This window comes from Phodopus roborovskii, unplaced genomic scaffold, assembly GCF_943737965.1.
Source record: "Phodopus roborovskii unplaced genomic scaffold, PHOROB, whole genome shotgun sequence".
Lineage (NCBI taxonomy): Eukaryota > Metazoa > Chordata > Mammalia > Rodentia > Cricetidae > Phodopus > Phodopus roborovskii.
In genome coordinates, this window is record NW_026126636.1 from 16,449,379 (window position 1) to 16,474,903 (window position 25,525).

General features: G+C 37.2%; 3 protein-coding genes across 6 annotated transcripts in view; 2 read left to right on the top strand and 1 right to left on the bottom strand.

The window, feature by feature from the left end:
* The window catches only part of LOC127238813 (zinc finger protein OZF-like), a 300,203-nt gene that overhangs the window by 201,287 nt on the left and 73,391 nt on the right, over positions 1 to 25,525 (top strand). The window contains exon 1 of one of the 2 annotated variants that reach the window (XM_051207555.1): positions 7 to 135. The exons of the other annotated variant lie outside the window; for it this stretch is intronic. The gene's annotated coding sequence lies outside the window, so the exon portion shown is untranslated. Of the gene's footprint in view, positions 1 to 6; positions 136 to 25,525 lie in introns of those variants that run through there. 2 annotated transcript variants of the gene reach the window in all.
* The window catches only part of LOC127238804 (zinc finger protein 345), a 250,649-nt gene that overhangs the window by 44,763 nt on the left and 180,361 nt on the right, over positions 1 to 25,525 (bottom strand). The gene's annotated exons all lie outside the window — the stretch shown is intronic.
* LOC127238811 (zinc finger protein 54-like) overlaps positions 1 to 25,525 on the top strand; it is a 59,930-nt gene that overhangs the window by 19,283 nt on the left and 15,122 nt on the right. The window contains 1 exon segment of the mRNA XM_051207552.1: positions 13,506 to 13,562. Within this exon segment, the coding sequence (XP_051063509.1) occupies positions 13,533 to 13,562 (30 nt within the window). The 5' untranslated portion in view covers positions 13,506 to 13,532.

The window sequence follows — 25,525 nt, forward strand, 5'->3', positions numbered from 1 at the left end:
GTAAGGAAGACCCGGCCGGGTCCTCGGGGACCTGAAAACTCCGGAGCCGCAGTCTCCGCGCGGGGCGGCCTGGGAAAGTGACAGTCAGCAGCGCAGTGGCGGGAACCGCAGCCCGGCGGCCCTGGAACCTCCCAGGTGAGAGGAGCTGCGGGGCTGGGACCCAGGAGGGAGGGGACCGGGCTGTGCTCGCTCAGGCTGCTCAGAAGACATCGGCAGCTCCGGGCCGCCCGTGGCGGTGCCGGAGGCGGCGGCTCAGGTCATCACCTGCAGCCAGGTGCGGTCGTTTCCGTCCCCACAAGCTGGGCGTCAGGCGCAGCCCTTAAGTGCTCGTCTGTCAGGGTTCTCTGTCTTGCTCCTGGTTTGCCCTTACCCGTTCTCGGTCTGGGGGTCTCCGTCTCTCCTGTCCTCACTATGAGACGGTCCTTCGCTCTTTTGCTCATCCTCCGCCCCTAATAAACCTAGACCTGCTGCACGTGACGTGCTCTCTTAGTGACCCAGCCTGGCCTGATGCCAGTTTTCCGCTATTTTATCCTTACAGACCCAGTTTTTAATAATCTGTGGTTGATACCTTTTCATTGATGATAAGCTTAAGATTCCATACAGAGTGTCTTTCCATGAGTACCCCACCACCACATACACTGTTCTGTCATAAAATAATTCTTAAAGTAATGGAGTAGAGCATTTCCATTGTCTGTTGTTTGCAAACAGGCCTGTGTTTGCTATCGTGGCAGTTGGAAAGCTCCTGGAATTTAAATTAGTCTATGGTTTCTAATCCTGTTTACCACCTGCCTATCCAATAGAGTGGCCTTTGTCTCTAGACCAGGCATCCTCACAGAGCTTTCTAGATAATAATTATATGAGGAACCAGTATAGAATGAATAAACAGAAAATAAAGTTTATAGAGTACCACACGTATGGTTATAAACATTAAGCAAACCCTTTACTCCCCATTAATTTTCTATCAGACACAGATGCAGTCTAGGATGTAAATTCAGCATTCAGAAACATGTCTTTACATGCTGTTTTCTTATGTTACACGTTAGGTTCAAGCAAGCCCCACATGAATGCTATGAGATTATCATGCCAGACTATTTTAAAGTTAGGAAACCCACTATAGATGAAAATTAAGTTACAAAGCATCTTTTGAATATTTATGGCCACTCACCTGTATCAGAAAAAAAAAAATGTCTCTCTTGTAGAAGAAAAGCACTCTACCCATGCATAAGTGGCTAAACTGTTGTTTTTTATTTCAGCGTTTGTTGACATTCATTCAATGCTATGACTAGACTTCTCATAGGAGGAGAGGGAATGCCTCTTCCCTGCTCTTAGGGCGTTTTGTTTTTGTTTTTTGCAGAGATGTGTTGTAGTGCTACAGCAGTCTTAATTGGAGGGTGGGGACAGTTTTCTTGAAGTCTCCCTTGCTCCCCCTCAGAATTCCTGGACAGATTTCTCTGTGTGAGTGTGAGCTGTGTGTGAATGAGTCTCTCATCTCACGGAGACATTTTTCTTGATATTTTCTCTTTTCTGCACGTTTTTTCCTTTTGACAGGTGATTGCATGTTTCATTCTTGTTCCTTGAAAAGTTCCAGGTGCTTTCTGAAGAATCTCCTCCTCATGTACAAATCTGACACCCCTTAGTCAGTCCTGCTCACCTGTGAATCACAACAAGGAGGCCTGGATGCAGAAGAGAGGGGAAACAGTAGCAAAGGACCCAGGTATGTTACAGGCATTGAGGAAGGCATGAAAGGATAAGGGAATGGCTCAGATGACAGTAGAAACAGGACTTGATTGGTTTTTGCCACATTCTGCTTCATTCTAAATGATTCTAGAGAATTCCACTGAGAATAATCTCCAGATTGTCCTTTTGTCAGTGTGTGAAGCCTGTGCATGTAAGTATTAATACTCAGAGCAAATATAATTTCCTTTGACTTTGGATGGCAGCAATGCTGCCTCGCTTCTATTCATGTTCTGGTTGTCGTTTTATACCAATATTAAGTGGTTTCATTGCTATGATTTCAATATGGCGATTAATTGGGACCATTGAAACCTCTTGGCTTGGCTTGTAAACAGAGTTTTTGAAGTGTCTTGTAGGTCCTTCAGGTTGTGTTTCTTTTAGTGTTAATTTCTCTACTTCCTAAGATAATGCCAACAGGATTTTGATAACATTTGCTTAATATTTCTGCCAAGTATTACATTCCATCTAGGTTGTCTTCTCTTGATATCCCTTGTTGTGTGTCTTCAACACTCTACAACTTGCATTGCTACATTTTTTCATTTATTTTGAAGTTGCCTTTGGGTTTGATATTTTTCTCATAATTCTTCAAGTCATTGTGGTTTCATGTAGCTTTATAAATTATAGGAAGATTTTCCCTCTATAAAGGATTGCCTTTCAGATTTTGGTACAAATTACTTAGGCTCTTTCTAGAACATAAACATCCTTTTACATTTGTCCACGTGTTTGAATGAGGACATGTAGCGAGTCAGAATTTACATCTCTCTTTTTTTATATTCATCTTGGAGATTTTTACTAAGTTTTAAGATTTGTTCTATTTTTAAGGCAGGGCCACAGCATGCTGATTGAAGTTTGAGAAGACTGGGCATTCTCTGATTTTGTGTGTGTGATTCCCTGCAGGCCCAGTAGTCATTCTTGGTTTTCTGTGCTTCCTGATCATGCTTATATTTCTCAATGGGGACATTGAAGCCTACCTGTATCGCCGTCTATTTGCTCCTAACAATTCTGTCATTGATTGCTTCATGTATTTGGAAACCTTTTCATAAACTGTGTTCATGTTGATCACATAGATTTCTGGAAATGTACCATTTGATCATTTGTTAATATTGTTTATCTTGTGTATTTATAAATTCGACTTTACCTGTAACCTACCATAATTTTGACCAACTCTCTTCACAGAAAGTCTTATAAAAACTTCATCTTTTGAATCCTTATATTTGAAGTAAATACTTTCATAGAAAGTATATGTTTTGATTTTAGGGTATTACTCATTTTCTTTTGGAGCAGCATCTTATTTTCATATTTGGTTTGGGGCATATTAAAAATACTCATTTCCAGAATTCCCTAAAGGAAAATATAAACAGATACTATATGTTGACCCCTTTCTGGGCTTCTGTCTGTCTCATTGACAGTTTGCAGTATATTTCATTCCTTTATAAACTTGAGAACTATCTTCTTGATTTTTTTTTTTTCTTTTTCTATTTGGTTCTTCATTAAACTGCACACTGTCTTGCCTGATGGCTGTAGTGAGGTGGATTCACATTGAGATTGTCTCTGTGTGTTTTTTCTCCTTCATTGTCTTTAGTGTTTGTAATTGTTTAGGCCCTTGAGTGTAGATAGTGACTGAAAAGAGAGATCTTAGTGTATATTAGATGAACATTTTCTGTATCAGTAAACATGGAGCATGTGTTGTTTACATTTAGGCTATGTCAAAGCTTTTGTGCGTTGCCAGTTTTGGGGGTTTATTTCTTGATTATAACATTTGCTTTGCATTTTTATGTCTTCTTGTTAAAATCTTGGTATTTATGCATTGTACAGTGAAAAGTTTGCTAATAAATTATTCCATTCTGAAGGCTTTTTCTTCATATTTTCAGTTGTTACCATTTCTATGCAAACTTTTTCAATTGCACACAGTCAAATGTCATCAATTCATTGCTTTTCACCTATTTTAATTATTTTACAACTGGATATTTACCTTGTTAGTAATGTAAATTTGTAGCAGTCTCTTTATTATACCTGTGAAGAGAATCATTGAAAGCTTGATTATCATGGACTTTGAGTTAATCATATAAATGTTTTAACACTGTCATTTTTCACACTAATGCATTCTGTTCCATGTGCCTGCCTGTTTTTCCAGTGTCATCCTCTATTCCTTCAGTGAATTCAAGTTTCTATTTTATAAGGCTTTCTGGTACTTGGTTAGGTTTTTTTTTTTTTTTTTTTTTAAACTTTTAAAATCGTTACTGTTCAGTTTTAATTAAATAAAAGCAAACCCAGATATCAACTAAAGATTTTCCCTCCAAATGGACATTGATATCTCCTCTTAAATTGTATTTGATTACTTTTGTAATTAATTAGTATTGATATTTAATGATTTCATAAGTTTATTCACTCACCGTTACCCCTTGATACATTCTTCCTATCTCTGGGTAGACAGGTGTCTTTCTCATATTTCTCACAAGATTTGGGCAGGTTTGCATCAGGTGTCCAGATCATAATGCATCCATAATTCCAACTGCTATGTCATGTGGCTAGACATATGGTTTTCAGGTTTTTACCTCCCCATCCTCCAGGTCTTAAAATCTTTTACCTCTTCTTATATGTTCTCTGCAATTTAGATGTGGTAATATGGAATCCCCATCATAGCCTGTTCAGTTAACCACCAATTTGTTCTTAGTGTTTGACCAGTTATGAATCTCTGAAATAACTGTTGCCCATTGCAAACAAAGTTCCTTAGATCCAGGCTGAAAGCATTACCAGGATGAGTGTGATCTGAACCATTGAAAGGCAATTTGAATATTTGTACATGTAGCAGATTGTCAGTAGTAGATATCCTCCTAGGGCCTGTGACCTTCACAGTCACTGGCTTTGACCAGGTCCAGTACCATCCATGTATTTTCTTCTGTGGGGCCTGCTTCATATGAAACTAGAAAGCCTATTGTTACCCACAAAATAGTCTTGCCAGTATGACACCAGTGGGCGTTCCTTGCCTGGCAGATTAGGATTATAGCATACATACCAAATCTGGGTATGGTTGTTGATATTTCTATTCCCGGTTGCAGCATGCACAGCAGTTTTTGACAGACACTGTGAGTGATCTGCTGACCTCTCAGATCTTTGTGTTTGTATGTTAAAAAAATAATGTTGTCATGTGCATTATACAGCATATGAGTAGCATATCAGATCTTAGCTTTCTCATGAGTCTGTTGTTAGCCCCCTTTTCTTTTCTGATTTTGTTAATTTGGATATTTTCTCTCAGTCTTTTGGTTAGTTTGGGTAAAGTTTTTGTCTATATTTTGTTGAATTTCTCGAAGAACCAACTCTTTGTTCCATTATTCTTTGTATTGTTTTCTGCGTTCTATTTTGTTGATTTCTATTTCTTGTTGTCTACTCCTTCTGGGTGAGTTTGCTTCTTTTTGTTCTAACACTTTCAGTTGTTCTGTTAATTCAGTAGTATGGGGGGTTTTCCAGCTTCTGTATGTAGGCGTTTAGTGCTGTGAACTTTCCTCTCAGCACTGCTTTCATTGTGTCCCATAAGTTTGGTTGTGTTGTGCAGTCATTTTCATTAAAATTTAGGAAGTCTTTTATTTCTTTCTTGACCCAGTGGTGGGTCAGTTGATCGTTGTTCAATTTCCATGTGTTTGTGGGCTTTCTGAAATTAATATTGCTGTTGAATTTTAACTTTAAGCTCTGGTGATCTGATAGGGTACAGGGATTTATTTGTATCTGTTGAGATTTGCTTTGTTACCGAGTATGTGGTCTATTTTTGAGAAGCAGGAGGTACTGAAAAGAAAGTATATTCTTTTGTGTTTTGGTGGAATGTTCTATAGATGTCTATTTGGGTCATAACCTCTGTTAGTTCCCTTATTTCTCTGTTAAGCTTCTGTCTGGCAGATATGATCAGTGGTGAGAGTGGGGTGTTGAAATCTGTCATTATTAGTGTGTGTGACTTGATTTGTGATTTAAGCTTTGGTAATGTTTCTTTTACAAATGCAGGAGCCCTTGTGTATGGGGCATAGATGTTCAGAACTGAGATTTTCTCTTAATGGATTTTTTTTTTTTTTTTTCATGTGATGAGTATGAAATGAGGCTTGTGGCTTTCTTCACGCTGCTTGGCCTGAAGCTCGGGTCTTCCTCTGACGCTGCTTCCTGGCATCTCTGATGCTGCTTATAGGCTCTGATGCTGCTCCCCCTTGTATCCTCTCCTAAGCTCATGCACACTTGTCAAACACACTGTGACCCATTTAGAGGCATTTTTTTTTCCTTGTCTCAAATCTGTTTGATTGTGTATCTGTAATCCTTTTTTGACTAGGAGAGTTTTAAAAACGTTGAGCAGGCATGGCTAGGATAAAGTGACATCTTTGGCTGTTGGCTTTGCCCTGCTCTGCTTTCCAACATGGTGGGAGTACACTTACCTCCCCCAACTCTGGGAAACAGTATTAAGTAGTGTGCATCTGTGCTCTTAGGCCAGAGGCTGTGTTGTCAAGTCCACAGGCAGTGGCTGGGAAAAGCCTGTTTATATTGCATCCCCTTTAAGAGACTGGGAATCCACAGTGCTAGCTCATGGTGGTTTGTGACTGGCTCCTTCTCACAGGCATCTCTCAGGAGATGCGCTTGTGCATCATGGCTGGCATGAGAGACTAGGAAGCCCACTGAGGCTCCATTTATGTGTCTTTAGAACCCCTTTAAAGCTTCTTGGGGCCTTGTGCAGATTAAGGCCATATGATGGGTGCCACATATAGTTGGGTGTTTTCTATTTTGCTCATCAGTTCCTGCAGTAGCTTGTTTAATAATCATTCTGAGGTGTAATGTTAATTATAATTGGCCAATGACTCAGGCATATTACTGATTAGCTTTCTCAATTAAATTGACCCATTTGGTCTATATTTTGCCATGATATTCATGGCTTCTTACCTCACACCTTGCTTCCCCATGTGTCTCTCTGACTCTGCCTTTCTTTCTCCACCTCTGTTTGGATTTCTTGCCTAGCTAGTGGACAAATCAACTGTACTTGTCAACCAATAAAAGCAACACATATTTGCAGCATACAAAAGGGCATATAATATGTTCCTTCTGTGTTCACATTCTTAATAGTTTTTATGGTAAGCAAGGGAGATATTTTATGTACAAGCCTTTTATGGAGGTATTGCCACAGTTCCTACATATTTTGCACCTTGAATTGATGGTTTTGGTTTTGTGGGTGTTACAGTAGTCCCGCATCCCTGACTTGAAATTAATTTGAACTCTGTTTCTACGTCCATCAGAAAGGATCTTTTGTCAATGCCCATCATTGCAACTGCTCTGCTATTTTTCTCCTGCAGGTATTTTCTATTCTCATATATCATTTGTATCAAGGTAAAGGTGAAAAGATAATGTGTCGATATGGGTGCCTTTGATGGGCCCTTCCAAGGTGTGCTGCTACCAGAACACACTATGTACAACAGATCTAGTGCAAGAAGTGTATTGGAGGAAGGGGGAGAGCGAACATCCATCTTGGAGTGGGAACATGGGAGAGTGAGATGGACAGACAGACCAGTAGACAGAGAATGAGCAAGACAGAGAACTGTGGAGGATAGACACCTAACAGGTGTGCTTGTCACATATGGAAGTATGCAGCTAATAGCTCACAGTTGATTTGTGCTGTGCTGCAGAGTATTGGCATACCTTCTGATGATGACCTTCTGAAGATGGTGGTGCAGCTTCTCTGAAAGCTGTAGAGGTGCAGAGTATGAGAGGACAGCTGGACCTGGCAGCATGCTAGGATATATATAAATCTTTAGGCCCATGGCCCTGGTAGTTGAGGGAGGGAGTCACAATACCAGGGAAAGGTTGTTATCTGTAGAGCAACTGATCCATGAGAGGTAGACTCAAGTCAATTTCCTGGAGCTTACAAGAGTTATTTTTGGAGTTTACAGGAGTTATGTATTAGTCATTTTAGCATTCCCTCCGTTTGTAATCTGTGCTGAAATTCACATATTTACAAAGGTTGTTGACTCACACGGTTTATAGAGGTTACCGTAACCACCTGTCTTAGGGTTGCAATTGCTGTGAAAAGATACCGTGACCACAGCAGCTTTTATAAAGGAAAACATTTAAATTGGGTGGCTTACAGTTTTGGAGGTTCAGTCCATGATCATTCTGGTAGGAAACATTGCAGCATGCAAACAGGTATGGCGCTTGAGAAGGAACTCAGTTCTGCACCTTTATCTGCAGGCATCAAGAAGTGGACTCCCTCACTGAGCATCCCTTGAGCATAAGAGACCTCAAAGTCCACCTGAATGGTGATAAACTTCCTCCAACAATGCCACACCTCCTCATAGTGCCCCTCCCTTTGGGCACCACTGTATTTTAAAACACCACACCATTGTTTGTAATCTATATTGAAGTCCACGACATAGAAAAGGCAGAACACTCACACCGTTTTGTAGAACCTTGTGAAACTTGTGTTAAAAACATGAAAACCCCTTAAGGTGAGCTCAGAGAGGACAGAAGCCTTCTGTGTAGCAGAAGGGGGAAAACTTACTTGATCTTCATTTTCTTCATTTTCAGCAAGAATACAGACCATGAAAGAGGGGCTTCTTCCCTCTATCCAGAAGGCTGGATGTACATAGATTAGAAAGACATTTTAAGTCAATGAGGAACACTTTTAAGTTTACACTACAATTAAAGGAAATATAAAATCTTGAGTTTGGGATTTACCATAGCTAAATTAATAGCTTATCAGAATTCCACTGATTACTGTTAAAATTCGAAACCTTTGAAGGCTTAATTCAATAGCATACTGAGGGAAAGAAATCTGAAAACATTTTTTCATTTATATATCACTTATCTCCAGTTAAACTTCTAATATTTATAACTTACATTTGCATGCCTTAAATTATAACTTGCATTTTCACACACCTAAAAATACCTTTTTAGATCCTCACAGATTAAACTTTAAACTTTACGTCTATATTTTCTGTCTAAATATTCACTTCGAGACACAGGAGCCTGATTCCTGGGGGCTGTCATTGTAGAGTGAGTGCCTTTAAATAAAGGAATAGTAACAAGTTAATTGACATCTGTTTTGTGAGTTTGTCTCTTTTTTATGAGCCTAGTAATAAGGTAAAGTGTGAGTAGACCTAGTAGTAGCTCAGGGAATGTGAGGAGTGTGCCCTGAATTTTACTCATGAAAACAGAGACTGAAGCCTTGGTTGATGCTGTTAAGCTTGCAAATGTATCACTAGCCCAGTCATCAACACTGAGAAAGATGAATTCACTTGAGCAAGCCTAAAATGCAGACCAAGCAGCTCTGATTCTATTAAAACTGACACAAACTTGCTGGCTATTTGAACAGTCACCCTAGGTTCCATTGTGGTTGTTGGCAGCAGAAGTCCCAGGGCGGCAGTCTTTGGCTACCAGTCTCAGAAGACCCGACAGACTTTCCTGTGGAATGAGATCTGGGAGGAGGAATGATCTCTCTTGTCTTGGCAGAGCAGGTTAGTCAACTCCCCATTGTTGTGCTTGTCCACAGACTGGACAGGGTCATTGCAGCATTCAAGGTGAAGGGCAGTTTTTTTGCCCAGAGGCCAGGTTTGCCATGTCTAAAGCAGGCTCTAGTGGATGTTCTTTTGCAAAAGCCATCTTCTTGTAGGTAATTAAGGATGCTACCTCAGGTTGGCATGTCTCTCTATCACAGAAAGCTTTTTATTAAACATTTTAAATGACATATTTTGCAGGTCTCTGAAGATTTGGGGGACCATTATCTGTTAGGTATGTCTAAATAGACAAAGTTTGTTTCTAGTTACTTATTTTAGGCTTAACTTTGAAAACATTCAGGACACTAGATGAAGCTTATTTTTGTAATTAATTGTACTAGTACTTTACATGGCTACAAGTATCGTTCTGAACACAATAAAGAATTTGACCATTTAGAAGGTGACTCACCATTAACTTGTATGTTTTATTATCCTTGTCAGTTTACACTAAGTAGCTTTCATAAGACTAGGACATTATGTGTCATCCCTATTAGGTTCAATTGAAGCTCTTTCAATATCAAAATTGTTAATCACAGATAAAGGCCATAGTGAGACTGGCAAATTTACTTATTATTTTAATAGTGCACAATTATACAACATTGCAGTGTTTTGTATGGCTTAATTTATCTAGAAATCTAAAGCTTAACGAAGTGAACCAAGAAAAAGAGGCTAGATAAATATTGTTGTTAACCTGAGTAAACCTTGGAAGGTTATAAATTGTGATTATCAAATATACTTTATCTAAATTTTCTAAAAGCTTGGTGTTGAACAATTTGCAAAATTATGAGGACTTAGGTGTAAATTCCTAAGTCAGCTTTTGTTAAATTGAATAAACTTCCATAACCTTAACATTTCATAATCATATATAGTATATTCTAAACCAGAGTTGAATCACATATATAGTATGTTGTAACAAATATACCTTAAATTCTTACCATTAGTGAAGGTACAGGCAATCTAAAATATTTGAGACTTGTTGCTTCCTTAGTATAAAGGTTAACAATGAGAGCTCATTAGGACTATGAAGTTTTATAATTGTTACTTTATACCATGTGTTCTTTTAAGACAGTGAAATCATAACTATTGACATTCTTCACTGGCTCTAGATCATATAAAAGAAATCATTAATTTCCACATATTTTTAAAAATTTTTTATTCTTTTATTATGTATGCAGTGTTCTGCCTGCATATATCTGGAAGAGCAGCCAGTTCTCTTAATCTCTCAGACATCTCTCTAGCCCCTTGATTCCCGTTTATGTAGGGATAATTGGTGATATTTTAATTAAGCCATTCAATCATATCTCAACCCCCATTGTCCTGCTAGCAGCTAATCATTAAATCTTTTCTTTTATAATTAGATTGAGTTTGTCCCCCTTTCCCCCCCCAATCACAAACTCCATAACACTAGGTGTTTTCTACTACCTAAGACTACTGATAGCAATGTCAATGAAAGAAAATTTTAGAGCACATCAAACATTTTCTAATAAAGTAACTGACTGATCTGGCATTGTGACTGCATGTTCACATTGCTGACAATTTTCATTGTTTTTGGAGAAACATCTTTCCCTGCCTTCTCATTCCTGTCATTATGCTGGGAAGAGGTCCGTCCCTCCCCCCCCCCCGCTCTGATTAGCTTATGATGACTTATGAAGAACACAGTGCTGAGGTGCTCATTCACAATACGCCCCTGTCACACTGCTGCCCCATGGTTTGGATTCCTTCCCTAAGCCTCATTACATGGAGACAGCAATTGTCACCTCATTTTCATAACATAACTACTGCCAATCCTCCAATACCAATTATTTCCTCTTTTCCTATCTCCACTAAAATCTCTTGTTTCCATCCCAGGATCCATTTTGTTTTTACCTTAAGCAGATGTTTATGTAGTATATATATATTAAGCACTTTTTCGAAGAAGAGCAAAGTATGTACTTCACTTTCTTAGCTACCATTCATTCTTTGTATACTCTTCTGACATGCAGAGCATTGTACTCCATGAAATCTCTCTGTCATTTTTCCTGGTTAATTACTGTGTTCTTGTAATCTTTCAGTGTATGTGTGTGTTTATTTCTAAATTAATAAGGATTAATCATGTTTTCCTCCAGAACTTTTAGCATTTTCAGGAATGTCCTTGGTGTAGTTTGTGTTGATTTTTTTGTGTAGGGGAAGAGATACGGATCTAATATCACTCACCTACACATAGATAGTCTTTCCCAGCATAGAATGCCCAAACCACTCTCTTTGCCTGGGTTTGTCTCCCATGTATTTGGCTCACTTTGTTGCTCTACTTTGAGTTTTCCTTTGAGATCTCTGTTCTGATCAATTTTTTTTTTTTTTTTACATGTTTCTTTATGTGTAGGACCATACTGTCTTTATTCTTGTGCCTCTGTACCATGATATATCACCAGGTCCTGTGTTACCCGCAAACATTCTCATTCTTATGGACGATTTTGATATTTGTTATTTTCCTATCTCCATATGAATGTTACTGTATCTGCTTTTGTGGAAAGTGTCGGTATTTGCCTCATGGCATTACATCAGTTCTACTTGTTGTTGGTAATATAGCCACATGCAGAAATGTTTTTTTGTTTTGTTTTTTATCAACTTGGTACAATGCCTCCATGAAAGGTTTTTTTTTTTATTTGTTTGTTTGTTTGTTTGGTTTGGTTTTGATATTTTAAGTCAGAATTACCCTGTGTGAAACCCCCAGTTATCCTGGAACTCACTCTGTAGAGAAGGCTTGTCTCCGACTCACTCACAGAAACCTTTCTGTCTCTGTCTCCTGAGTGCTGGATTGAAAGGCGTGTGCCACCATCACCTGGCGTAGGTAATTTTCTTTATTAGTGATTGATGAAGAAGGGCTCAGCTCATTGTGAGTGGAGCAATTTCTGTGCTAGTAGTCCTGGATTCTATAAGAAAGTGGGCTGTGGCAGCCATGGGGATCAAGCCAATAACCAGCACTTCTCCATGTCCTGTATCAGCTCCTGCCTCCCAGTTTCTGCCCTGTTTGAGTTCCTATTCTGAGTTCCTTGAATGATGAACAGCAATTTGGAAGTGTAAGCCAAATAAATTCTTTCCTCTCCAACTTTTTGGTCAATTTGTTTCATTGAAGAAATAGAAATAAAACCCTAATTAAGACAAGCTATATGTATGTTTTTTGCTTATCAGTTAGTATTCTTGGAAGTTCATGTCTTTGTGCTACTTTTTTCCCCTGAATGCCTTAAAAATTTATTCAAAGAAGTAAATTTATGATTACTTAGAGTTTTTCCTAGATCTTTTGGAAACAACCGGACTGACTTAGATTTCTACATTACTGTTCTAATTGTCATTATTAATAAATAGGAAAAGTTATGATTTTGTGTTTTAGTGTTGTATTTTTCATTAATACACTTAACAAATCTAAGATTTTTCCCATGGTTATAGTCAAGGTTTGTATGTGATCATATATCATCATTAAAGTGGAATTTGGTGCCTTTCCTACCTGTTTCTCTTGAATCCTATCCTATTCAAATTTCTCTGGATTACTGTTATGCCTTTGCTTTCAATAAGACAACACATGCATCTTACTCTTCTTACAGTTTTCTTGCTAATAAATTTTTTTCTCTATACTCATTACACACCTGTCCTTTACAGTGTTCAGCTGTGTTCTGTTCCTGTTTCCTCTATGAGTTTATCACAAAATCTGTTGCTGTGTGTCTTATGGTATTTTCGTTTCTAGTGACATTCATACTACAGGGGTTTTATTCATTACTTTTTTAAAAAAATATTCTTGTGGTATAATTACTGTTAGCAGTGGAGTTTGCAAGTTTTGTGTTTCAGATATAGTCTATTAATCCCCAACTCTCCTATTCATCTATTCTTTATATAAAATGTATTATTTCCTGTGCTCTCATGGATAATTTCTGTTTTTTCTATGTATATTTTACCTCTAATTTTGATCTGCAATGCTATTTGGGTGGAAGTCTCTTGTTATTTTGTAAGCTTCTCTAGGTACCCTTTCTCTTCCATGAATTTTAAGAGTTTCTGGGTGCAATGGTAAGGTTCATAGTTGTTTTCTTTCCCTATTCTAAATATATCCTCCCATGCTCTCTCCTGTCTGTAGGAATGTTTAAAAGTTTTCTGGAATCATTTTGGGTTTGGGGCCTTTTTATGTTCTTTAGCATTGTCCATTACAGAATTGTATTAATTTTAGCTTTGCATTTTTGATACATTGATCTAAAATTTCAACAAGGATTCCAATATTTGTTCCTGTGACAGAAAACTCAGAGAAAAACAATAAGAAGAATGAATTCTTCTCTGGTAAATGCTCCCCAGGTCAGTGTCGTGTCCACTTTCCTTTGAAAATTGACTTTATTGTTGAAATCATTCAAAACTTCAATTCTCTGTATTTGATAATGTTCTTTGAAGTTATTTGGTTTTTTCCTCCTCTGATAATCAAAATTAAATGATTCAATTTGTCCCTTTATATTTTCACATGATTTTATACTGTGAGGACATAAATTTCAATGATTTAAGTTCTGCAATTCTGAAAAAGAATGTCTTGTGAATGTTACTCATAGAAATATATTATGGCCAGTTTCTCTTGAAAACTTTAGAGGGCATTAGTGTAGATGGAAATTTCTGCCCCACCAGGTTCCACTGCCCTTTAGTCCCAAACAAACAGGCTTATATAAATTATAAACTCTTTGGCCTATTATTCAGGCTTATTACTAACAAGCTCTTGCAACTTAAATTACTTAAATTAACCCATAATTTTTATGTATGTTTAGCCGCATGGTTTGGTATCTTTTCTCAGTGAGGCATTCTCGTATTGCTTCCTCTGTGTCTGGCTGCAACTTACTTTGCCTTCCTTTTTCTCAGTGTTTTCCTGGTCTGGTAGCCCGGCCTATACTGCCTGGCTGGCTACTGGCCAATCGGCATTTTGTTAAATCAATAAGAGTGACAAATCTTTACAGTATTCAAGAACATTATACTACATCAGCTCAAGTTTCCAAGAAAAAAAAAAAAAAAAAAAAAAAAGGTCACAATAAGTGAAGGAACTAAAATCTGAGGGGAAAAAAAATCTGCTTACAACATGATCTTTCTATCTATGCTTCTTATTATTCTTTATCCGAAACCAAATGTTTCCAGTTTTCCAGTTTACATATTATTATTATTATTATTATTATTATTATTATTATTATTATTATAACAACCAGCAATTTTCCAGCCCTAGTAGGGTTCTGAAGCTGGAATTTTTTGTACCATAAAACCAGATAAAACCTTCACATAGGGGAAGTTCTGTTTGTCAGCTCAGTGATGAGAGGGGCTAGTGAATGTTCCCTGAACTCCCTAAGGGAGAAGGTTAGTTAAGAGATTAAATTGTCAGGGAATTCTAGAAAGGGAGAGTAGTGTGCTAAGCTACATTTGTAAGTGGTTAGATAAAAAGATAAAAGTTTATTATCAGTAAAAATCGCGATTAAGGCAAAGATTGTCTTTTTACTCAGTGGCCACTCTTCTTCCAGCATGTAAAGGTAACCAGGCAATCAATAAACAAGAGAGGAATGTAAGCAAGCAGCTTTTGACTTGCTGTTGAGATATTTATATTGTTTCCTGCTAAGAGAAGCTTTTAGCATCAGTTGCTTAGGCTGCAAGTCAAGGAGAGGACCTAAGTTTAATTTGCACAAGACACAGAATTGGCACCTTCCAGTGCTCTGTTTTGGCATGGGCTGATTGCCTTTGTCATTACCTTCTCAGGGGAAAGACAAGCAGTAATTCTCTGAGCTAAGATCTTGGGTTAATAAACCGTGGTGAAGATAAATGCAAGAAGTTTGAGAATCTTTTAGTGATGGGTTAAGTTATTGCTTCTGTATCTGCTAGAGAGATAAAACTAGGGCATGCTTATTTTTTCTATCTGGGCAGCTATGAACCAACAGCTTTGTGTAGGAATTCTATGTCCTTAGATATCTGGGAATGTCTTAGATGGATTGCTTTTGCCTGGGCTATAAACACGAACCAAATTCCTGTCAATAAGGATAATTGCAGAATGGCAGATTTCTGTTAGTAGATAGGAGAGAGAACAAGAGGACCAGGTCTCACACATAGCTAAGGAATTCAATCAAGGAACTAAGACCTGGTAATGGAAAATAGGTTTTACACATAGCTAAGGATTATAATCAGTAAATTCCAAATGCTTGGGAGAAATTGTGTCCAGTAAATGACCAGATAGTGCTGAACTATGGGAATTAAATCCCAAGTTTGTTACAGAGAAGAATGACCTACTGGAAGAATCTACAGCAAGAAAAAGCCGATTCATTCACAAGACTATATTCCAATATGCCTGATGTCCTGGTTTAATCCTCCCGAACAATTCTTTATCATTATGGGTTGATATTGTGAAAGGAGACTGATTAATTAATTACTATGTGATCTTTAGGCTTGTAGCAAGTTTCTACACAGGATGGACTTGTGTCCTTTTATATTCATGAGGAAAGAAGATTTTTATGTACCACATAAATTGCCTTTCTGGAATGATCAAGTTTCCAGAACTAGGCTTATGAATGTGGACATGCAAATATATGAATAATTTTCCAAGACATCCCTGATGAATTATGAAAAAGTCAAATTAGAAGAGACTCACTGTCTCAAATCTTAATAGTGAATATTTCCTGTGCACTGTACATCATAGAGGCATAGATGATAGAAGAGACATGTTCCTTGTTCTTGCCATACAATTGTGTGCCTGTGAGAAAATACACATTGTAATATAATGGTTTCTCTCTTTGACATTTAATATACAAAAATGATAGATGTGTTGACACCTGTAATCTTTGTCTCAGGAAAGGTTCTGTTCAATGCTTAGTGGGAAGTTCTCAGGTTGTTTTCTCTTCGTCTTTGGTGTTATTTTTCAGAAGTGGCGTAAGCACTGCTGTCTCTACATTTGTACTACATAAAGTATAATACATTTTAAGAACTTTCTGGAGAGTAGTGATTTGGTAATCCACATAAGCCATTAATTTTCAAGCATAAATGAATGTCCCTCTTAATTTACTCTTTTCTTTGAAGTGACTTCCTCCTCCCTATGTTTTCCTTTCCCTGGAGCAATGTATTATTGTTGTTTGTTTTTGCTCTTTTGGTGGGATGTCAGCTACACAGCTCCCAAATAAATCACACTTTCTTATGAATGTCTAGCCTTAGCTTGTCTTGTTGCCCCCTCCCTTTTTTTTTTTTTTTCCTAGACAGAGTTTCTCTGTATTGCTTTGGAGCCTGTCCTGGAATTAGCTCTGTAGACCAGGCTGGCCTTGAACTCACAGAGATCCACCAGCCTCTGCCTCCTGAGTGCTGGGATTAAAGGCATGTGCCACCAACACCCAGCGCTACCCATTTTTCCTTAACCTAAATTATCTATACTACCTTTTGCCTCTGGATCTTTTCCTTTTCTTACTTCTTACTTTCACTCTTACTCTGTGGTTGGCTGGGTGGCTGATCCCTGACTTTCTCCTCTCCTTGTTCTATCTTGCTCTTTTTTCCCCCCAGATTTCTTCTGTTTATACTCTCTGCCTGCCAGTCCTGCCTGTTGTTTTGCCTGACTCACTACTGGTCATTCAGCTCTTTATTAGACCAGCTGGTGTTTCTGACAGGCAAAGATCCACAGCTTCAGAGAGTTAAACAAATGTAGCATAAACAAAAGTAACATACATTAAAATAAATTTCTAAAACAGTGTATTGATTACCTAGGGAGACATATTCAAAAAGTTTTATTTCTTACTTTACAGTAATATTTTATTTAAGTATATGAATGTTCATCTGCATTTTTTTAATGTACAAAGTATGATGCATTATACACCTGTATCTCTTAGGGTTAAGGTTAGGGTTAGGCAATGGCATGAATTGACATGTTGTATACAGAATTGAATTAGGATCATATGCAGGAGCAGCAAGTTTCTTTAACCCTCTGAGCCATGCCTATAACCCTAAGATTTACTTTTCTGCTGCATATATGTGCCAGAAGTAGTATATAATGTTGAATCTTCTAGCTTTTGAATGGTGAAGGTAGAATTACAGATGATATTTTATCTGTTGCCTAAAATGCTGGAAGATGACTGAGCTTAAATACTGAAGTAAAGAATAGAGTTGTGATTAGAAGATTAAAATTTTCAATTGAATCAGTGGTTTTCAATTGAGTCTAAGGGTTTTTGGAATGTTGGGTATATGCACCGATATTATATTCTTTTCTTTTTAAAGAAAATCTTTGACATTTAATTAATCTGTGAATTCTGCATGCCACATTAGACGTCTTTGTTCTAGAAAACATGCCACATTTTACCTAGGCCTCAGAATATCCACTGAATATATTATAATTGAATATTATATGACTCACTTGCAGACAGATTTGGTATAATATCCATATTTCAGGAAGAACAACAGTTGTATAATTTGAGGCATCCTATTTTATATCAATACAAAGATTATAAACTTACATCACTGCATCTATACCTCAAATCTGTATGTTATATTCCCTAAACATGTGCTGATTGCATAACAATTCCTGTTAAATCAGAGATAGAATATACAGTGATAACTCTAACTGTTTTAGAAAGCATCTTTTATTAAAATTTGATTTTATGTAAATCTGTGTATTTGCTTGAATGCATGTGTGTGTTTGTGTGTGTGTGTGCTACGTATGCCTCCTGTCTGGAGAGTTCAAAAGAACATTGGATGTCAGAACTGGGGTGAAAATATATTGTATAGTGACTGAGTATGCTAGGAAATGAATGACATTTTAAAGAAATTTAAAAGTTATTACATGATCCAAAGTGAAGAGATGAGGTATGCCCTTTACCTGTTACTCGGGTCTTAGAAAACATCATAAAATTCATGAAGGAGAGAGACATTATGTAAGCATTGTCATTCTATACATTGTCTGTGGAACAGCAGTGGTGCTCAACTTGTGACACATCCCCACCAACACTTCTAGAAAACTTTTGTCCTTGAATGTTTGCCAGACCTCATCTATATCACAAATATATCTCTTACTCTTTAGGTTTCTTTTACTTAGTAATGCATTTTGTTTAGCAGCACATGGTACATAGGTAATTTTGTGTTACAGGGTCTGTTATCATTCAGGGATGTGGATGTCAACTTCTCAAGAGAGGAATGGGAATGTCTAGACTGTGCTCAGAGGACATTGTACATGGATGTGATGTTAGAGAATTACAACAATCTAGTCTTTGTGGGTAAGAATGCTTGTAGAATTCCTGACTCATCCTTTGTATTTACCTTCTTTGTGTATATGTAAACTCTGGATTATCTAGAGACTCCCAGAGATGTGGGAAATTCTTGTTACCAAAATAGCCTTTTCATGGTACTTTTTTTTTTTTCCTGTGTTCTCTGGAATGCCATATTCTGTGTAATCTACTCAGTTCCTGTATTTAGTTTCTAATGAAAATTGGAAAATGCAAAGAAAATAGATTATTTAGCATAAAGAAATATATTGCAGTACACATAATAATTGGAATATTTTAATTTTGCCAGTTAAAATTTCTGATTATTAAAATAGTTTTTTATAATATGCATCAGCCATTTGTCTTTATTTCTTTTTTTAAACTTATTTTTTATTGTATGTGCATTAGTGTTTTGCATGCATGTAGGTCTTTGAGAGGGTGTCAGTTCTTGGAGTTATAGACAGTTGTGAGTTGACATGTGGATGCTGGGGATTGAACCTGGGTTCTCTGTAAGAGCAGGCAGTGCTCCCAACTGCTGAGCCTTCTCTCCAACCCAAAATGCAGAAGGTTTTTAATGAAGAAAAAGCTGTTGTTTTCGTTTACTTATTTACCTTTTACTTATGTTCTCTATGTTTAGTACTGGCACAGCATGATTTGAATCCTAGCACTTTGGATGCTGACACAAGAGTATATGGTGAGTTCCATGCCAGCCTTGTTTACATAATGGGTTCCTAGCTGAGCAAAGCTGCACAGTGTCACACTGTGTCAAAAATGTAAACAAGAAAATAGAAAAGGATTCTTCAAATGACCCTTCACAGAGATCCTTTCTCAGAGTTGCTTTACTACTCATTCTCATATTTGCCTTCCACAGGGTACATTGTTTATTTAAGCATAAGAAGACTATTATTATTGGTCGCCATACTTTGATATAGATCATACCAAATGCTCTTCTGAGCATCCATTTAATTATTTTGATACAGAAAACACCATTGTAGAGATATCTATTCTTGAGAATTTCTAGTTTACATATGTTAGAAACTATCAGTTGAATTGTTTATGCATTAATTCTTATAATCCATAATTGCACTAATTTTCCAGAGTACCATCGTATATGTGATAAGTATGGGAAGGTCTTGGATCAAGGCACAGAGCATAATGTCCATGAGCATGCACATATCCAAGAGAAGGCTTATAAATGCAATGATCCTGGCAAGATGAGTCATGAAGTCTGCCTTTGTATACCATATGACACAAGTGATACTGCAGAAAATTGCCACAAGTACAGATTTAGTAATTACAGTCATGCATCTGTTGAGTCTTCCAGCACAAACAGACATAAAAATGAGAAGACTGGAGAAGAACACTGCACATACAACAATTGTATAAACTGTTTAAATTTCTGTTCCATTGTTATTCAAAATCAGAGAATCCATACAGAAAAGAAAGAATACAAAACCACAAAGTATGATAATGTATTTCACTCTAAACACACGCTAAAGCAAACCTATTGTGAAAAGGAACCATACCAATGCAGCAAATATGGAAAATACTTCAAGATGTTCTCAAGCCTCAGTGGCTATCAAAGATCTCATACTAAAGGAAACCCCCATAAATGTACAAAATGTAGTAAATCCTTTCTTCATTTGTCACAACTCAAAGTACATTATAAGATCCATTGTGGAGAAAATTCCTACAAATGTACAGAATGTGGTAAATGCTTTTATCGTGCATCAGACTTTGAAAGACATTACAGGGTTCACACTGGAGAGAAAATTTACAGATGCAATGAATGTGGCAAAACCCTTTCCACCTCCTCAAATCTTAAAATCCATCAGAGAATTCACACACAGAACAAACCTTACCAGTGTAATGAATGTAAGAAATCCTTTACTCAGAAACACAGTCTTAGAACTCATCAGAGAATACATACAGGACAGAAACCTTACAAGTGTAATGAATGTGAGAATCTCTTTACCCGCGCCTCTCATCTTAAAAGGCATCAGAGAATACATACAGGAGAAAAACCTTACAAATGTACTGAATGTGACAAACTGTTTACTCAGAAAACCAGTCTTACAACTCATCAGAGAATACATAAAGGAGAGAAAACTTACAAGTGTTGTGAATGTGAGAGTCTCTTTACCTGTGGCTCTTATCTTAGAAGACATCAGAGAATACATACAGGAGAGAAACGTTACAAATGTAGTGAATGTGAGAAATCCTTCATCCATGGCGCAGATCTTAGAAAACATCAGAAAGTTCATACAGGAGTTAAACCTTACAGATGTAGTGAATGTAACAAATCCTTTACCCAGAAGGGCAGTCTTAGAACTCATCAGAGAATACATACAGGAGAGAAGCCTTACCAGTGTAGCGAATGTGACAAATCCTTTTCCCAGAAATTTAATCTTAGAACTCATCAGAGAATACATTCAGGGGAAAAGCCTTACAAATGTAGTCAATGTGAGAAATCTTTTAAGCAGAATGGTGGCCTTAGAAAACATCTGAGAATTCATACAAGAGAATCCTTGTGAATTTAATATATATTGGAATGGCAAATGCTTTATTAAGAAAGCCCATCTTAGAATACATCAAAGTATTCATACAAGGGAGAAACCTTTCAAATGTTGTTAATGTGCAAATCCTTTATTAGTGCCTCATCTCTAAGAAGACCTCAGAGAATATGCATAGGCATGAAACCTTACAAATTTAGCAAATGTGAGAAGTCATTTCCTTTTGGCTCATTTCTTAGAATATATTAAAGAATTCATCCAGGAGTAAAACATTACAAATCTATCTAAGAAATCTTTTCTCTAGAATGTCACCATTGGAAAACATCCAAGATTCTTTTATAGGTGAAGCTTCACAAATGTATAGTATGCATAAAAATCTTTATCTTCCTCTTAAATCTTAAAGAAACTTCAAAACTCATATTGGGAAGAAAGGTTTCCATAGGAAATAATGTTATCCAAGCTCTATTTATAGCACCATTTAAAGCTCCATACTACAGAATCATTATGAGAAACTTGTGAAATACTTATGTACTGTTCAAATCTTAGAAAACATCAAGAATTTATGCTGATGAAAATTCTGAAACGTGACAACATAGGAATTTTTTCATTAAAATTTTTACTTGTTTATTCACAAGTCCTTCGTGTTGAAGACAAAGTGGAGGTGCCTGGAAAAGGTTATGTTGCCTGAATCGTTCCTGGAGACTGAGATGGTTCATTTTGAAGGGAAGCTGATTTAGCACGAAATATACCACAATAATAGCTTGAAGAAATTCCAGAAACTGACAGGATTCAGTATCCCTAACTGAAATGAAGAAACTCAGACAAATCATGCCACTTATAAGAGGACTTGAGAAACTGAACCACCAAAATAATGTACAATATTGTAGATGTGCAATATTCTTCAGATATCCTCAGTATCAGTGTGGGTTTCAAGCTTCATGGTAGCAGGTGTTTTTGAGTCCCTTCTGTCATATTCCTTTCACTAACTCCAATAAAGGTCATTGGATCATCAAATTGCATATGATTCTGTTTTCAGTTCCCCGTTGGGGTGGGTAGATAGATATAAATGTTGCATCTCCCTATGCAAAGTGTTTTATAAAACATTTGTTGAACCCATTAAAATTTCCTATAAAATTGTAAACAGAATCCTGATATTAAAACAGCAGTTCTAAACCTGTGCTTTTTGTCCCCTTTGGGACTACTCTTAAAGGGTTCCTTAAGACCATAGGAAACCATATATTTCCTATGATCTTAGAGACTAAGATATTGCTTATCTATCCATTTAGAGGATGTTCTGCCCACATGCAGATAGACATACATAGAACTTCCTGGAGCTATATTAAAGAATCACAGCATTATGAAAGTTAGAACTACTGTATTAGAGCAAAGGCAATTGAGTTAATTAATGTAGAGTTTCAGCAGCCTTAGGCAGAAGGCTGCTCTTTGTTGCTGGGATTTTGAAGGGTATTACATAGAATTTGTAGATTGCTTTTAGTAGATTGCCATTTTTAACTATGTTGATCCTACCTATCCAGGAGCATGGTAGATCTTTCCATTTTATGATGTATTCTTTAATTTCTTTCTTCAAAGACTTAAAGTTTTTGTCACACAGGTCTCTCACTTATTTGGTTAGAGTTACCTCAAGATATTTTATGCTATTTGTGGCTGTTGTAAAAGGTGATAAACATCTTTTTTATCATTTGTATGTGGGAGGGCTACTGTTTTTTTTTTTTTTTTTTTTTTTTTTTTTTTTTTTTTTAGTAAATCTTGTATTTTGTTGTATTATTGAAGGTGGTTATCAGTTGTACGAGTTCCTTGGTAGAATTGTTGGGGTCAATTATATAGATTATCATGCTATTAGCAAATAGCAAAAGTTTGACTTTTCCCTTTCCACTTTGTAGCCCCTTGATTTCCTTTTGTTGTCTTATTGCTCTAGCTAGAACTTCGAGTACTACATTGAATAGATATGGAGAGAGCAGACAACCTTGTCTTGTTCCCAGTTTCAGGGGTATTGCTTTTAGTTTCTCTCCATTTAGTTTGATCTTGGCTGTTGGCTTGTTGTTTGTTGCCTTTATTATATTTAGGTATGTTCCTTATATCCCTGCTCTTTCTCCAAGAACTTTATCATGAAGGAGTGTTGGATTTTGTGAAAGGCTTTTCAGCATTTAATGAGATGATCATGGTTTTTTTTTTTTTTTTTTTTTTTTTTTTTTTTCCAGTTTGTTTATATGGTGGTTATGTTGATAGAATTTTATATGTTGAACCATCCCTGCATCTCTGAAATGAAGCCTACTTGGTCATGGTGGATGATTTTTCTGATGTGTTCTTGGATTTGGTTTGCCAGTACTTTATTGAGTATTTTTGCATCAATGTTCATGAGGGATAATGGTCTGTAGTTCTCTTTCTTAGTTGTGTCTTTGTATGGTTTGGGTAAAAGGGTAATTGTAGCCTTGTAAAAAGAGTTTGGCAATGTTCTTTCTGTTTCTATTGTGTGGAACATTTTGAGCGGTATTAGTATTAGCTTATCTTTGACATCCCAAAATAGTGCTGAAAATGTTAACATTTAGTAAGCAAATTTTCACTCCCTAATTTTCCCTCTGAGATGTGTGCTTTCTGGGATATAATTACAGCACTGAAAAATGTGTTCGCATGGGAAATTCTTAATTTATTCCTTAGAGTATGGATAAGCATCATATATTTTCAGTGAAAGTATTATCAGACAACACTATATTTACAGCTAGAAAATGCTTCATAGATTGGGACAATATTGGAAAGAATTTCTAAAATAATTTTGATTACTAAAATGTCTTAGGAAAATTGACTCTGTCTATTGTATCCATTGTCAAACCAAACACACTTCCCTTAGATGAGTGGCCTGGTTATCTTGGTGCTGTTTGTTTTTACCTTTCTTTTGTTGAATAAGTATCTCAGTTTCTTGTCCTGCCTGGTTCAGATCTTACCATGTTTTCCATGACTGGAATTAATCTGGCATCTGTGTGTCTCTGCCTCCTTAATGCTAGGATCAAAGCAGTGTCCTAGCATAGCTTCTCAAACACTATTTTAAACTCAAGATTTGATAACTTTCAGTTCTGTAGCTGTGCACTTCTCTCAGAAGTCAGAGCTTTTCCTATACCCTGATCAGTAAGAACTGAACACAGATTGGATGTGGCAAAATTGAAGTAGTCTGCTTTCTGTGGGTGCAAATTGTTTTCTTGTATTCTCTACTGCTCCTCAGGTTTCCAATGAAAACTACCCTGCAATCTGTGGGTTTATTATGACTGAGTCTCATACCTCACATGGTAAAGGTAGAACCTCATAGGAGAAAAGACAGTTACATGATACTTTGTCTATTGTTCATGTTTGTTCTTTGGCAGGTGTCAGGCTTTGTTCTGGCTGGTTCTTTGTCAGCTAGACACAAGCTAGAGTTAGAGAGGAAGGGACCTTAGTTGAGGTAATGCCTCCATGAGATCCAGATGTAAAGAATTTTCTCAATTAGTGATCAATGTGGGAGAGACCAGTGAATTGTGGGTGGTACCATCCCCATGCTTGTGATACTGGGCTCCATAGTGAATCAGGCAAGCCAGTCAAGTAAGCCAGTAAGCAACTCCTCTCCATGACCTCTGCCTTCACTTCTGCCTCTAGGATCCTGCCCTGTTTAAATTCTTGTCCTGGCTGCCTTCAATAATAAACAGCAATATAGAAGAGTAAGCCAAATAATCTGCTTCCTCCCACTCCTACTTTTTGGTCATAATACCCTAAGACAAGTTGGTATTAGGATCATGGGGTATTGCTGTGACTGACCTAAACCTGTTTTGAAGTTGATTGTAGAAGGGTTTTGGAACATTTGGCTACAGAAGCTATTAATGTTGGGATTGGGATCTCAGTGGGACATTTGCTAGGAGTCTGGAAGTCAAGAATGTTGAGAGCAGGGCAAAAGATGGAGAAAGGGCTTATGAATTCAGAGGACTGTGTAAAGACTCAATCAGGGTCATTTGCTCTTTTGAATTAACATTGTGTCATTCTTGTCAACTGGGGCTAAATGGCCAACCACAATGAACAAAACATCAGCAATATTGAAGCGAAATCTTTTTGTTATTGGGACAACTAATTGATGCTGCTTAGTTGGAGCTAACCAGCTAATTACTTGGAAATTACTGGTGATTAAGATCAAACAAGTTTCACGAGGTGACATCTTCTGGAAAGTGTTTTCTGAGAGCAAAGAGAACTTTTGTTATACCTCATGTAGGCAGTACGATTAATGAGTAAGAGTCATCCAGGTGTTACTGGTTTGGTAAGTATGAAGGAAGGGTTCAGAGAGAGCAGTTGAGGCTTGCAAGTATTAAATTGCAGGAGAGCCCATTGGTGAAGATGCAACCTCAGTCTGTTGAAGGCCCAAAGCTGAGGGTGTCACGCAAAGAAGTTGAGGCTTGACACCAGAAAGAAATCCTTTGAACAGTTATTGGTGAAAATCTAGCCCAGTTGCAGCAGAATACCGTAGCAGTTTTGAGATGCCAGTACCATGGGATGACCACCAAGAACAGTACCAGCAGTGGAGTGTAGC